This window comes from Eschscholzia californica, unplaced genomic scaffold (assembly GCF_041429995.1).
Source record: "Eschscholzia californica isolate CP2 unplaced genomic scaffold, dmEscCali1.0.p SCAF_3, whole genome shotgun sequence".
NCBI classification, from domain to species: Eukaryota; Viridiplantae; Streptophyta; class Magnoliopsida; order Ranunculales; family Papaveraceae; genus Eschscholzia; species Eschscholzia californica.
Window position 1 is genome coordinate 28,073,695 of NW_028238420.1, and position 16,524 is coordinate 28,090,218.

At 35.6% G+C, this 16,524-nt stretch overlaps 1 protein-coding gene across 1 annotated transcript; it reads left to right on the forward strand.

Moving 5' to 3' along the window:
• The first annotated feature begins 7,091 nt into the window (after positions 1 to 7,091).
• On the forward strand, positions 7,092 to 10,383 carry LOC147549333 (putative glycosyltransferase At3g07620). The gene is made up of 4 exons (XM_086669387.1): positions 7,092 to 7,378; positions 7,469 to 7,746; positions 9,027 to 9,375; positions 9,571 to 10,383. The coding sequence occupies exons 1-4, from the start codon at positions 7,163 to 7,165 to the stop codon at positions 10,228 to 10,230; spliced, it is 1,503 nt and encodes a 500-aa protein (XP_086525513.1). The 5' UTR covers positions 7,092 to 7,162; the 3' UTR covers positions 10,231 to 10,383.
• Positions 10,384 to 16,524: the final 6,141 nt, after the last annotated feature.

Genomic DNA, 16,524 nt, shown 5'->3' on the forward strand with positions numbered 1-16,524 from the left:
AAGGAGTGTCCTTCGACCAAGGATGCAATGCGTGCAATTTGGCTAATAGGATCTTAATGACCTTACTCGAAAGATCATTAGTCTGGTCCAATTAGGGTCGTAATGCTTAGCTAGAAGCCAACTACGATCGTCGAATCAAGAGTTGATTCGCGGCTAACATAGACCGGATCCTACAAGGGTTACACAACAGAGTAATGATTTGAACGGAGAGAATTGACTAGATGGGTAATGGCAAATAAGTGGATTGGATCCGTTATTGGTAAGTCCGGAAAGATTCGGAGAAGTCCGAAGAGATAAACATGTCCGGGCCCAAAAGGGATGCCCGGAATGGCAATAGGGCCAGCCATGTGATGGCCGGCTAGGCCCTAAGTGGGCCGGCCAAGGAAGCCCATAAAGGGCTATGTTGGCCGGCCAACTTAAGTGACCCAATGGAGGGTATTTTGGGTGTTGCCTAATAATTAGGTTTATGGAATCCTAGTCTGAGTCTAATACCTCTTCTAGGGATTTCTATATATATCTAATTATACAACCTAAAGAAAAAGATTGAATTCTCAAGAGTCTGAGGGTTAACTGAAAGAGTTTCAGAATATACATCTCAGAGAGAGAGAGAGAAAAGGAGTTTTCTCAAGTATCTAGTCAAGAAGAAGGATTTCTTCATCTCAACCTTCAAGAAGGTCCTAGCTGACTGAAAGGAGGGAGTTTAAGTCATTACTCGGTGTCTCAAGTAGAGGAGCTACACTTGGAGCTCTTATCTTCCGAATACTGATCGGAATTTAGTTCGTGGGAAAGCGATTAAGAGGTAATCATCTTTCCAATCTAGTTCATTGGTATGTTCATGTATAGATCCTGGAAACTAGTGTTAAACATATGATGTTTGAGATTCCGCTACCAACACTAGACAATTAGGTGTATGAGATACACTAGGTTATTCCCCTTCATGAGAGTCATAGAAGGGGCATAGGTATAAAGCGCATCGATAAATGGCTTTAGGTTGTAATTGGATTAATGAAAGGAGTTTCATGTAATCAATTAGTTACATTCAATAAAAGAAATAAATAAGTTATTTCTGTCATTAAATAATGGTTTAGTGTTTAATTGACAGTCCAAAAATAATGAAGCATTCCAAGTAGGTTTATCAGATACGTGATCTTGTAACTGGAACCCTACTAAGTGAACATGGAATAGATTCATTATTAAGTCCTTAGTCCAGGTCATTACATGAACAACAATGACTCAAAAGTATAAAGAAGCTACTAATTACCAGAAGATGATTGAGACATCTATTGAGATATGTGACTTGGTACTTCTAAAAGATGATGTTGATTAAAAGAATGGTTTGTTTAGGATTCGTTTTGCAGCCAGACAATTTATAAGAGGCGTGAGCAGGATAATCAAATTTACAGGGACCTTTATGTAAAACAACCTTGGCTTGCCCAGGTTAAATAGCTTACCCACCTTGTGGCCACTGTTAATGAATATAAATTGGTTGAAGAAAAGAAAAGTGAGACCATCTATTTAAATATATTAAATAGGATAAATCCAAATGGGGTTTTGGTTGTTTGGATGGTGGGTCTCATTCCATTAGTTTTGATCAATGGTTGATAACAACACATCCAACCGTACAACTCGGTGGGGGCAATTTTGTTTCATCTCAATCTAGGACATTGTGCAGTAAAGAAAATTTAACTTAGAACCCTACAAACCCTACCTATATGTAAAAACATCAGCTGGAGAAGGCAACCAGTGCGGAGAACATACGTGAGTTTTGCAGGAGCCGTGCATGGAACCAAAGGCAGGAACGGACCCCAAGTTGGGACGTATGGCGGCTTTTGCCCCCACATGTCCCAAATTAAATTACTATTTCAAATAGAGGACAATAACTAAAATGCAGGTGATTTGAGAAAATAAAAAAAATTATCTGGAGTACAAAATTTTGGGTGAAAACAAAATCTTTTTAAAATATTTTGTTTCCTCCAAACACTTGAATCTTTCAACTTCTTCTTCCTCAACCAAAATTCTGGTGACCCCGCCATATTCCGGCGACATCAACCATTAACGTAGACCACCACAAAGTTCGTCTCTTCTTCTTCTTCTTCTCTCTCTCTCTCTCTCTCTCTCTCTCTCTCTCTCTCGTTTCTTCCCTCTTCCTTTTCTCTTCTCTCTCTCTATTTTATTTTCTGAAATTGATATTTATAAATCTGAACTATGGGATCTCCCATGTTAGTTAATTTAAACCCTTTACTGTTTTGTAATTCAATGTTGATTCTAGACTTTTGTTTGAGTGTTTTTTATGAATTAGGATTTTTTTAGGGCATTCGAGATTGAAGAGTAAAAATCTTGAGTAGTATTTCTTTAGTGCCCTAGATAATAAATATGGAAACGGATGGAGGACTAATAGAGCTACTGACCAAGGTTATTGGAAGACGGCGGGTAAGGATCGATCTATTCAACGAGGTAATCGTACTGTAGGTATAAAAACACCCTTGTATATCATATCAGAAGAGCTACTCATGGGGAAAGAACAAGGTCAAAATAATATTGAAGATGAGGCACAAAACTATTCATTTTTATTATTTAGGTCAAAAAACATACAAAGACTAAAGTACCATTTTGTCATTTTGTGTAACTAGTTCATTTATTTTTCTAAAATTTTAAATATATATAACTTTTGTTGAGATGTCATATTTTTATGAAACTTTTATATTTAGAAAGGAGTTTTCATTAGCTTTCAAACAAGATCCACTTTCAACTTCTTTTTCGGAAAATAAAATTTCAGAAGAAACGTCGTTTTTTCTATTTTATGCAAACTGGGGTTGATGTTGTTGTTTTGATGTTCGAGAACAAGTAGGAAGAGAAATTCTTGCTGAGAACGGGGGTTGCTTGCATTCCATGATTAAACTTACGGAAATGGTTGAGATTTTGAGGAAACATGGGAAGGTTTCTCAGAGAGGTGAAGAGGTTTTCAACCAAGAAGAAGAAGAGAAAAAATCTTAAACTCTTTTGATTTTTGATAGAGAAAGTGAGTTTTAGTGGGAGGGCATTTTGGGAACGATTTTTTCTTTTTTGAAAAATGACCTAATTACTAATTACCTATATTATTTTGAACTTTATCTCTTATTACACTATATTTTGGTAACTTCTGGTATTAGAAAAAGTTCCTTATTTTTTTAGCTATTATGAATAATTTATCGACCCAAACAACTATTTTCTATTCCAAATACTGTTACATGTCATAAAAATAAGAAAGCCCATGTCATGAAAGAATGGTTGGCGTGATGGTGTGCGTTCAGGTTGTACGCTCAATAGGTTTTATGTCCGTAGCATTCATTTGAGTTTCTTATTGTAAATTTGTATATGTCCCTAGCTTTTACTTAGCTATCCAATTAGTATATATCTCCATTTTGACCCTCTATTTACATATCAGTTTATCTTTTAGCTATTTTTCTTTGTAGATTTAGTTTCGAATCCCGTAAACGTTGTAAGAGTTATTTTTGTCCATATCATTCTTATGTCTTCGTTTTATTTCTCCATGTCATTCTTATGTCTTCTTTTTATTTCATTTTCATGCGTGTGTATGTGTGGGTATTATTTTTTTGACTATTTTCTAAATGAGTCGGCCCTCTCTACTTCTTTAACTTTTATATTATTGAAATTTGTATAAGAATACTTATTTATATTGGTTACAGCCAGCACTACTCGTAAGTTAATAGTAGTAAATTGATTTCGAATATAACTATAATGTATAGAAATCACTTGCTCGGACGTAACATTAAGATTTTCGATATGATTTACAACTTATTATAACTAAAAGTACCCCCACAGAGAAATATTTTGATGGCGGCCATCCAACTAGTGGGCCTCTCGGCCAGATCATTAGTGGGCCTAACAACCAGGTTACTACATTATCGTAGTTTCCAGATTTTAGTATTTAGGGTTTCCATGTTTAGAGTCCTAGCAATCAAGGAAAGTATCCTTAGTAGTTATCTTCTTTCTTTATTTGAGTCTAACTAGGAAAGTATAATCTCTATATAAGAGAAGTCCAGTCTGTCTTGTTAAACATTGAATTGAATTATAAACAAACCCCTTGATTGCATCTTCTTTCTTTACAGTTATTTTAATTTATCGTTAGTTATTTCCTGTTTCTTCTTTAGTTTTAGTAATGGATTCTAATGTTATTATGCTTCCGCAACAATCTACATCATTTTTGTTGGGTCCGCCACCGACCAAAGGGAAGCAACGCAAGAGTTTTACAGACTGAACCATCGAGTCAATCGATGATATCGTCTTCTTTGTTTCTCTTGTGTTCTAATTCTTTCACCGTGATACTTGTATCTATGGGTTTCTAACCACCATTTAGGGTTGATAATGAAACTCATTTTTTATCTTTTAGAGAAATTTTTTTTGATTAATAATTAATCTTTTGGTTGTGATTCAATGTCTAAATTGTTTTAAGTTTATTAATTTGATTTTCTTTTCATTGTCTATGCTTTTAGATTTGATGCATCATGTTTAGTTTAAATTCTTTGATGGTGTATACTTATTAATTGATAGACAATAGTTTACAGATTTATTTTTCAAAACAATTACAATTTTATTGTTTATATCTGTTTCATTGAAAATTAATTCTGAAATTCGGATAGTTTATCATCTAGAAATCTTTATTTCATTTGATTTATTTTTCTGTTTAGTTATTATCTTTTTTTCATTAAAAACAAATTGAAAATATGTCTCTTTACTGGTTTTACGTTTTAACAATATTTCAATCTTTTCTTCGTGGGATCAACCCATACTTGCTAGGTCTACACTACATAGACTCGTGCACTTGCGGTTTTTATTATAAAATTGGATCTACATTAGTAATTTATTTTACTAGTCTAGGTTCGCATTAATAAGGTCTCTCATACATATTTGGTGTTGGATCATATCCATCACTAATCTGATTTTCTCTATACATCTGTCGGTATTCTCCTAATGTCATATGAGGTCGGTCAGGCTCAAATGGTCCATTCTCCTCACTATTCGGATTGTTCCAATGTGAGTTTGAGTAGTCCTGATGACTCAAATGGTCCATTCTCCTAAGGTGTCAAGCTAATTTGCCAAGAAAAGCTTGATTCTCAATGAAAGGATTACGAAATCCTAAACCTCCTCTGTGTTTAGAAGGGAAGATATAATTCCAAGTCTTAGAGTGAAGCTTTTTGTGTTTTCCGCACCAAAAGGACCTTTGAGTGGTCTTGATGCGTTTGCATATTACTTTTAAATGACAAAACAATGCATTTTGCTGATGTTAAAAATTGTCAATGCATTCCTGCTATGATCAATCAAGCTCCTACTCTTGAAACCTGTGGCAAAACCTATAAAGAGCTAGAAAACCTCTTCGACGCTCTTGATAGTCAAGTTGCCCTTTCAGTTAAAAGATTCGTATTGAATGAACCTTAGAGTGTGTACCTTGTTTAAGGTGAGTTGATGCCCTTGTATAGGCTGTTTTGGCCGACTTTTGATAGGCGATGATGATGAGGTGGTTGAGATCCACCGTGTTGGATTGGAATTACTATTTCGTTGTTAAGAGATTTAGGGTTTCGCTTTGCGGTGATCTCATATCTGTGATATCTAGAAGTTCCTCTGTATTAGGATCCTTAATAGATATCTTTCCGAGTCGATAGATCCCCCAGCAGGTGTTTCCTCCTTTAGAGACTCTTGAAGTCCAAGTTAAACAAATAGTCGAGATCCTCACCGGCTGGGATCTTTGATCATATTCGAGCTTAAGTCGGTAAGCGTGTGGTACCCTTCTACCTTCCCATGTTTTGGGCTTAAGGTATCAGCCTTCCTTACATGGACTTCTCTATTTTTCTCGTAAATTCCAGGGCACACCTAGTCGTATTTGAGTGAGGGCAGGGGTTAAGGCACTTATGATAACCGTGTCGACCCCTTAGTTTTAGCCTTAGGCAGCAGACCTCTTAGATTTGACCTCCCTTGTTGACTTGAAGTCGGTTGACCCGCGAGCTCTCGGTCCATTCTTAGCTCATTGACTTCAGTCAACTGGTGACGATATTTTGGATCATCCGCGGTCAGCTTATGGTAGAAATTTGTTATGCCAGGCTGAGAGCTTATGTTCAATTGAGTAAATCAATTGGGAGAACACATAATTTTTCGAGCTCCAATATGGAGTATAACTCCTAAGTATTTGCCTGAAGGAGTGCTACTGAGAGTATGAGAGATCATTGTTTTGAATTAAGGATGAGCGTTATTAGAGAAGAAAATACTAGATTTTGAATAATTGATCATCAAATCCAAATAATCGCAAAAGGCTTTTAGAATGTCTTTAAGATTGTGACTCTCCATAAGATTATTCTTATGAAATATAATACAACCACCTGCAAATAATAAATATTGAATATTCAGATAAGGATATAGAGTGTGAAAGTCACTGAAAGACTTAGAGTTAGAGGCTCCCGTAAGAAGTTTACTTAGGCCTTCTATAGCTAATATGATGAGGAAATGAGAAAGGGGGTCGCCATGTCTCAGTCTGGTTAGACAAAAGTTCAGGCTTAGGCGACCATTAATAAGAATCGTCGTAGTATCGGTCGATAGCTAGCGGAAGGCTAACAAAGCCAATTAAAAAATTAGTAACTATTAAGGTTGATTGACGATTTAAAAAAAAATGAAGTCATTTTTAAATTTATGAAAACTTAAACAAGACAGACAATAAAGAAATTGGTCGGAAACTAGACCCCGAAAAAGAAATAACCAATTTATAAATTTTCCATCAATGCATTCAAACAGCAAAAAAAAAAAAAAAAAAGAGATCATCTACATATTGTTCATAAACTAGGGAGCCATGCGGAAAACTTTTTACGGCAGGGGCCAAACTTCAAACAACCCTTACACTTAACGTCAATGCCGGATCTTATTATGTTCCATTTTCAATCCCAACTTCCAACGCTTTTAGTGTACTTCTTAATTTACACACACTCATTCCAAGGCCAAGAAGAAGAAGAAGAATAGTCTGTGTGACCAAAAAGCCAAATGAAACTGAAAGAAAGACAATTGCCTTTTGTCCTTAACTAGACCCCCAACGACCACGTCTTAACCTAAAGTAAGACAGAGAGCCGAAATAATAGAGAGAGAAAGAAGAGTGAGAAATCATAGAGAGAGAGAGAGAGAGATGAGGAGTATAGTCAGACCTTCTTCTTCTTCTCCTTCTTCTTCTCTGAGTTTAATACTAATTGTAGCTGGTGGAAGCTTGCTTTTAATATCATTGATTGTTTGTATATCATACTCAAAGGATTTATTCTTCTTTTCTTTATCTTCATTTACTCAATGGAAGCCATTGACATCCTTCAATCCTACATTGACTGCCAACAAATCTAGTCATTTTCATGTAAGAAATTGTTTAATTAATTACCCATTACCATGATTAGTACAATTTCTAATGCCACTAATTTAGAATTGTTAAATTTATTTCATGCAGAATGATGATTATGATGATAAAGGGAAGAGGAAGAAGAAAAAGGGTCCAGAAGTAAGGACTTCAATAACAACTTCTGATCTTATTCCATTTAGATTCAAGAACAATGGAGATTATGAGAAGCTAAAGAAGATCGAAGCTCGACTTTCGAGTGTGAGAGCTTTAATTAAAGAAGCTGCTTTTACTTCTAAAACTCAAAACACATCAACTAAAACAACCCATGATCCAGATTATTACATCCCACAAGGTGACATTTATAGAAATCCTTACTTATTTCATAGGTATGCTTCTAATCTTTTCTTTCTTTCATGTTCTTGTCTTTTAAAGAAAATTGATTTTTTTTCTTCCCTTTTTCTCCTCATTGATTTTTAAGAATCATAAAAAGCTTAACTTCGAAAAAAAAAATGAAACAATTCTTATTTAAAAGAGTTATTTCCGGTTTAGCCTCCCAACTTCACTTCCTTAAGTTAACTGGCGGTGTTAACGAAAAGGAGTCAATTTTGAATTTACGAAAAACAGGGAGGCAAAAAGGAAGCTGGTCATAAAGTAGGGGACTAAAAAAGTTAACTTACGAGAATTTGGATTGTTTTTAGTATAGACTAAGTACAGATAAACTTTTTTTCAATACTAACAAGTTGGTTCATTAATGACTGTAACTATTCCAGTTTTTTTAAGTTAAAAAATAATTTATGTCTCAAAATCACAGTATGTGTTAGGAGAAAACCAATTTCTACTGAAAAGCCTTAATTATTTATCATCTATTCTATCGAACCAATAACAATATAAAATGTAGAAATTAATTACGGAGTCTCGATGCGCTAAGAAGAATATTAAATTCATTGATTGAGTGTTCCTATCATATCCTAAATTGAGTGTCTTTGTACATAATGAGGTTAGAATCCACAAACTTGTTGGAGATTAGAGGTATAGATACTTCAATACACTCAAATAAACTCAAAAGATTCACATCAACATACTTTCATATAATAAAGCTTCTTTAGATCTACACAATCTCATAAAACAAGTGACACAAAGTTTTGTCACAATATTAAACTAGATATTGAAGTTAGTTCTTACCTTAAACACAATATTCATACTAGATCTATGTCTTCTTCTTCAAGTTTCTTGTATACTATTCTCCTTTTACTTTCTCTCTCTAGATTGTTCTTGAACTTTACTAAGAAAATAACTCTCTACACCCTTTTAATTAATTTCATGAGGCTTTTACTTTTTTACCCCTTCTAGTTTGGTAAACCATTTACTCAAACCCACACTTTTATATTGGGCCCAAACTCAAATTTGGTTTAAAAGCCCCCTTTTCAACAAAACTAGTATAACATGACACTTAGTCGACATGATTTTTATTGAAGAATTGCTAAACACTATATATCGTTCTCATACAAAGTTATACGATCATCTCAAAATGTTTTACCCACCAAAATTTAGGCAATTGCGATATATGTACGGACGTACGTACACATTATACACAAATGTGAGTCGGTAGTAGGATAAGCATCAATAAATGGAATTATCTCACTAATGGAATGACAAAAATGTGTAGGAGTTACCAGTTGATGGAGAAAGTTTTTAAGATATTCGTGTATGAAGAAGGAGATACTCCATTGTTTCACAATGGACCTTGTAAAAGCATATATTCCGCTGAAGGAATGTTCATTAATATGATGGAGGTGAATGAGAGGTTTAGAACCAAAGATCCAGATGAAGCCCATGTTTACTTTCTCCCTTTCAGTGTTGTCAAGATCCTTCAGTACCTCTTCCATCCTGTCATCCGCGATAAAGCTGTCTTAGGAAGAACCATCTCCGACTACATTCGCCTCATCTCTCTTAGATACCCATATTGGAATCGAACACTTGGAGCTGATCATTTCATGCTTTCGTGCCATGACTGGGTAAGCTAGGATTTTTGTTATTCAATATCTTAATCGGACTCGTCTGAGTCAAACTTGAATAGTAAAAAATTAAACATAAAAAAAATACAGTCTAAAATCCTACTCAAATTGAGCCAGATATTGAGCAGACCTTCATGTCTAAAACTTAAAACAAACACTAGCTAAGTACTTATAATGTGTCTTATTTATTTGAAGGGACCTCGAGCCACATGGTACGTTCCACAACTATATTTCAACTCCATTCGTGTACTGTGCAATGCAAATACATCCGAACGATTCAACCCGAAAAAAGATGTGTCTTTCCCAGAAATCAATCTTAAAACCGGCGATATTACAGGTCTTACAGGTGGTCCACCACCATCAAACCGAACTATACTAGCATTCTTTGCCGGAGGACTCCATGGTCATATGAGAAGACCTCTTCTAAAACATTGGAAAGAAAAAGATGAAGATTTACGGATTTATGAACGACTTCCAGATGGAATATCGTATGAGGAAATGATGAACAAGAGTAAGTATTGCATTTGCCCTAGTGGGCACGAAGTAGCAAGTCCAAGAATAGTGGAGGCAATTTACGCCGAATGTGTTCCTGTGTTAATCTCTCAAGGTTATATCCTCCCATTTAGCGATGTTCTTGATTGGAAAACTTTCTCGGTTGAGGTTTCCGTAAGTGAAATACCAAATTTGAAGAAAATTCTAATGGATATACCATATGATAGATATGTAAAAATGCAGAAAAGGGTGAAGCAAGTTCAAAGGCATTTTGTTGTGAATAATCCTCCGAAGAGATATGATATTTTTCATATGATCATTCATTCAATCTGGCTGAGAAGGTTGAATGCACAAATGATTTAATTCAATTTTGTATGTTAGACAAGGTATAGACTAAATTAATTGGTTTAATTGGCAAATAGGGATATAGAGATTTTGGCAAAACATTACGAAAATATTAATTAAATTAGATACAGGTTGTTAGGAAATTATTTTATTTAGTAATTCTTATTTTTTTTGTTATAGTTTCATTTTATCATGAGATCCTACAATTTCTTTTATTGAAAAAACTAGGTATAACCGGTGCCCCTAGGGTACAAACATGAGCACGTTGGGACTTGGGCGAGGTTACGAGATAATCAATTCTTGAAAAAGAAAGAAAGTATGTTTAATTGTTTTGAAATTGATAATAGAAAATAAGGTTAATGCTAAAGTTATATCAAACTAAGAGAAAAGAAAATATTGAGATGTATATTACATTTTACAAACTTTGGAAGTTGTCAAGAAAAAAAACAGAAAATGAAGATATTACTCCGACACAATGAGATTAAGAGTACACTTTCATGTACACGACATTCCTCTTCTTTGGAGAAGGAAAATATTAACTCCGGTTGTAATATGTAAATCGGGATGATTCGACCACAAAGATACTCTGATGAGCAAAAATAATTCGATATGATACTTTTTCACAACAGAGGGTTTAAACAATGAGTATTTGTCAGTTTTATACAAAAAAAGAATTCTCAACCTTTGTTGTTGTTTCTGCTAAAATCAAGTTTCAGTCAGAAATCTCTTCAACGTTATTCAAAGAACATAAACTAAATCAAATCAACTTGCAGAAACAAATAAGGATAAAAATAACAAAAAATCTTTTTTTTAAGAAATAACTTCCATAAACCAGAAAAGATTACATGATAGTTCAGTCCAAAAGACAGATTACAAGAAATTCAAACAGATAGGACTAACATATAACTAATTTAACTGAAGTGGGGTGTATCTATAAACACCCGAAACTAAAAGGACTAGATAGAAATAGCCAGAATATGGGCCTCCACGTTAGCTGATTTGGGGTAGTAGGGTAAAGTTACCCTAAGATGACGCGTGCGTATATGAAGGTCGTTGATCTCGTAATGTAATCGGATTTTTGCATCGACGCCCGGATTAAATCTAACAGAACCTAGCATCACCCTCAACTATAAAATCTCGCAGCCTCATTTCTTCCCCCAAAAACGTTTCCTCTAAACCTAAATCTCAATGTGCATAGCCAAGATGGAATCGAAACTTTTAGTTTTTGTGCCGGTGATAGTACCCTCTGAATCCATAGCAACGGTCGAGCAGGAAGCCCCGTTCTCTCTAGTGGAACCATCAAAGTTAATCTTGATGGAACCAGGGGAAGGAGGAAACCAGATTGCGGCAGGTAAAGATAAGTTAGATGTAAAAGGATCTTGAGAACAATGTACATACCTTAGGCTATCCTTTGTCGACCACCAACAATGACGAATATCCACCGGAATCTGACCGAAATGAAGCTCATTTCTGACCTTCCACCATTCCTATAAAAGATGAGTAGTTAAATACCAATTTATACTATTGTTACCTTCATCAACTAATATTTTCTTTAATCTAATGACTAGATTTATGGACAACTATTGCAGATCTGCGTTTCCATTGGATAGTAGAATATCTTTAAACTATGGGCAATCTCCAAAATGGTGAAACACCATTTCTGATTGATCCAAACTACAGACCTAACAAATTTGTGGTATATTTGATGCAGGCGCATAACACGTGGGCCACGTCCACACGTGCCCACGTCCCGGTCGACCACAATAGTGGTCCTAGTTAGTATAGGATTAGGAAGTTACCTTAAATTGGTATTTCTTTTATTTAGGAGTTTCTATGTTTTAGTTTCTTTAATATTTAGGAATCCTAGTTTGAGACTATCTAGGAAAGTCTATTATCCTATAAAAGGAGGTCTAGTCTATTTTGTTATTCATATTGAAGAGAAAAACCCCTTGAAGTTTAATAAAGTTTAGTTTATTTACAGTTATTTACCGTTCTTCGTTTATTTACATCGTCTTTCTTTTAATTCCGCTGTGTCTACATCAATATTCGGTACTCGCCTTCCTATATATGTTAGATTTGGGAGACCATCATGAATCATCTTCCATATAAAATTATGTATAGTAGGTTTTAGCTTACTATTTTTCCAGAAGAGTTTCCAAGGAAACTTAGAAGCCTGCTGTGAAGTACTGTTTGAGGTTTTACTTGTGTATAATAGGACTTAGTAGAAAATTTTCCACTATCAGTAAGACTCCAGATGATTCTATCTTGCTTAGGGAATTGAGGCAGAGTAATATTGATAATAACCTTAGTTTTATTACTTTCAAAGTGATGTCTGATGAGTTGATCGGTCCATCTATTATTAGATGAAATAATCAAGTTTGAAACCTAAAACACATTAGAAGGCAAAGCATGTTCAATAATAGGCAGACAATTTGATAAACCAGGAAGCCAAGGATCAGTAGTTATCTTAACAGAAGACTCATCCCCAATAAGCCAGAATACACCTACCCTAATAGTCCTTTGGTTTTCTGAATCGAATGCCAAAAAGGAGAACAAACTGTTGGATTATCTGAAGTCCAGAAGTCATCATTTTTTACGTATTTGGACTTAAGTAGTGTAACCCAAATAACTTGAACATTAGTAAGAAGTCTCCATGTCATTTTGGCTATTAGAGCCTCATTCATATGTTGTAAAGTTCGAATTCCCGATCCTCCTTGAGTTTTAGGACTACTAATAATGTCCCACTTAATGAAATGTAATTTTCTATCATTAGTCTCATGTCCCCACCAAAAACTATGTTCCTCTTTTTCTAATTGATCAATGATGTGTTTGGAAATAATTGGTGGTTAAAAAGGAAGGTACAATAAAAAGGCAGAACAAACTTGATTAACACTGTCCTACTAGGCTGGGAGATGAGCTTTTGTTTCCAACCTGCGAGAGACTTTTGGAGTTTGTCTAACAGCCATTGGGCTTTGTATCCTATTGTCAGGTTTCAAGAGTAACGAGCCAAGATACTTAGCTTGATAATTCATTAATGGGGCATTCAAACGATTAATGAAGTAGGATTTAATATGCTCAAGAACCCCCTACTAAAATACAACAACATTTATCATAGTTAACAAGTTGGTCTGAAAAAGAAGAATATTGGTCCATGATTTGTATAACTGAATTCAGATATCTTGTAGTCGCTTTCTCGAAGATAATCAAGTCATCAGCAAATAAAAGATGTGTAATGCGAGGACTGGCTTGATTGATCTTGTATCTTGTAAAAAATTTCTTATTTTCATAGTAAGAAATTAAGAGGAATAATGACTGGGAGGTAAGTATAAATAGGTAATGTGATAAAGGACAACCTTGTCCAAGGCCTCTAGAGGCCGTGAAATCACCTACTAATTTATCATTAACTTGAATACTAAATCTAGTAGTTGTGATGCAAGACATTATCCCGGGGTCCTAAAGACCGTTTCTAGGAATTCCCAACTAACCCTGTCGTAAGCCTTGACCTTGTTCATTTTAAGAGAAAAAGTTCCTTTTTGGCCCTATTATGGTTCATAGAACGTAAAGGCTCATGGGTTACTACAATATTATCCATGATTTATGGACTCGGTCCACATAATACAATCCTCGAGATAAGGTCGGATTCAGTTCGTAATCAATTTATTGATGAATTTATAAATTAAGTTGCAAAGAGAAATCGGCCTAAAGTCTAAGGCTAAACTCGGGTTTCTTTTCTTTGGAATTAAAGCAATAGTAGTGAAATTAAGAGTTAGATCGATTGAACCTATGGTAGAAGCCGATTGAATGAAAGAAATAAGCTCAGCCCTATAGTGGTCCCAATTATGTTGAAAAAAGAAGCATCGTAAACCATCCGGGACCAGGCTTTTGATTGATCCCATCTCTATTACGATTGTCTTTATCTCCTCAGCAGAGGGAACCCTCGAGATGTAGCCAAGATTTTCAGTTGAAATGACCTTATAAGCACTAAGAATCTTAGTTGGTAGGTGGGTAACCGACTCAGCCTTAAATAAATTCTGAAAATGCGATATATTCCCCGGATATATACTCTTCATTAGTGGTGGCGTATCTATTACCAAGAGTTAGCTGGTGGATTCTGTTTTTCTGTTTCCTTGTATACATCGCAACATGAAAGCCCTTTGTATTTCGCTCCCCACTATGAACCCATTTTACTTTGGCTCTTTGTTCAGCCTTAGTCCGTTGTATTTCCTCCAAATGCAGTATTTTTTCTTAAATGCTACTTTCGATAGTGAGAGATTCGTCATTCGGGTTTAAAGATTGAATGTCTACAAGTCTTTTACGTAAAATTGGCAATCTATTTTTCAAAACCCCGAACACCCTTTTACTCCATAATTTAACCAAATTTTTTACCATTTGCAATCTATCTGGAATGATTAGCCATACTATTTGTTGATGTCGAAAAATGGATTTCCAATTTATCAGTCAAAGAATCGAGACTTGATGCATGCCAACGTCTGTACGATTGATATTTTGTCTGGATGATTGATATTTTTTCATTTGGTTCTTGCTCCTTGCTCTGAGAAACCTGGGGGAAAAACCTGCAAAGGATTCGGAAACCTCTCTGACGCTCAAGACAGCCAGAGTGCTTCTTGCAATTAAAAGATTGGGTATTGAGTGATCCTTGTAGAACGATTGAGTTAATTCAACTTACTCAGCTTACCTTGCTGAAGGTGATGTGATGCCCTTTTATAGGCCTTTTAGGACCGACTGTGATAGACAGTGTAGATCAGGCGGTTGTGATCCACCGTTTGGGAATTAAACTATTGTTCAGTTAGGGTTCCCCTTTTAGTCTAGCTTGTATCTAGGATAATTAGAAGTTACTAAGTTCAAGGATACTTCGTAGATATCCTGTCGAGTTGATAGATCTTCTAGGAGATGCTTCTTCCTTTGAGACTCTTGAAGCCCAAGTTGAACAAACACTTAAGATCTTTAACCGACTAAGATCTTTAGAAAGATTCAGGATTAAGTCGTTAAGCGTGTAGCGCGCTTCTGCCTTCCCAGTTTAGGGCGTAAGGCGTTTGCTTATGTGGACACTCTATACTTCTTGAGAATCCCAGGGCAGACCTGGTTGCGTTTTAGGCGGAGCACGGCTGGACCTCCTTAGCTGATCTTGTTAACCTTCAAGTTTTGGGTTCAGGTGGTGGATCTTTAAGGCCCAGCGATCCGGATGCCTTGAGACGGGTTGACCCGTTGGGCTTCTGATCTATTCTCGACTTCTTGACGTCAGTCAACGGTTGACAATTTTATGTATCATCATTATTCTCCCACGTTATTTTAAAAGTCTGTGAATAATCCTCATGTTTGGTCCAATAAACTTCAAACCTCAAAATAGTGTTAAGAATTTGCCATTGTATTGACAAATTTAAAAGAACGGGGGCATGTCATGGTTAATGAAATACTCCCGCCTCTGGGAATCTAAGTAACCAGTCAGCATTATATAGAACCCTATCTAATCGCTTTCTGGTAAGATGGCAGACGGCCTCGCAATTTGCCCACGTATAGCCAAGACCATTGTATCCCAAATCCAGTAAGTTAGCTTCCTGAATAAATTTCTAAAAATTTGTCAAAAAAGGGATGTTATTAGTACCTCCCCATTTATAAATTCTAGAAGATAACGCATTCATATCCCCAAGGCACCAAAACGGGTTAGTAATTCTTTGTATTTTAAATAACAAATCGTTCCAAAAACTAATTTTTTTCCTAAACTTTGGAGGGACCATAGATACAAAAAACATCACATGGACCGGGACTAGTAGGCAACGTTATAGTAATATGTATAAGATTAGACGACTATGAATTAACCTGAACATCTAGATCAATAAAAGACCTTCACTTCTTCCTAGTGATGCTACATGAACATATTTAGTAAGATAAATATTATTGAAACATGATAAAATATTATAATCAGATAACCTAGTTTCGGAGACAAAAACCAAAGATGATTTTGTCGCTCCTATGAATTGAGATAGAGTTTCTCTTGCCAGGGCGTTCCCCAGCCCCCCATAACTCCAAGCAAAGAAATTCATAATGTTCATAGCATTTGGATGCCGAGGCCCTTTCTTCAGTAAAGTCCGATGACAATTGACGTGCGGATCTTTTATAATGACGCTTAGTTCTCTCCTCATGTCCTTCCAAATTAATCGATTCTGAAATTGTGAGTGGTGGGACTGTAGGGATGTTCCGGTCATGGAGTCGTATTTCTCTGTCATCATTTCGACTAATCCGCGAAGTTACCACTGTGTCACCTGTAGCAGTTTGAACCTTACTCCTCTTTGC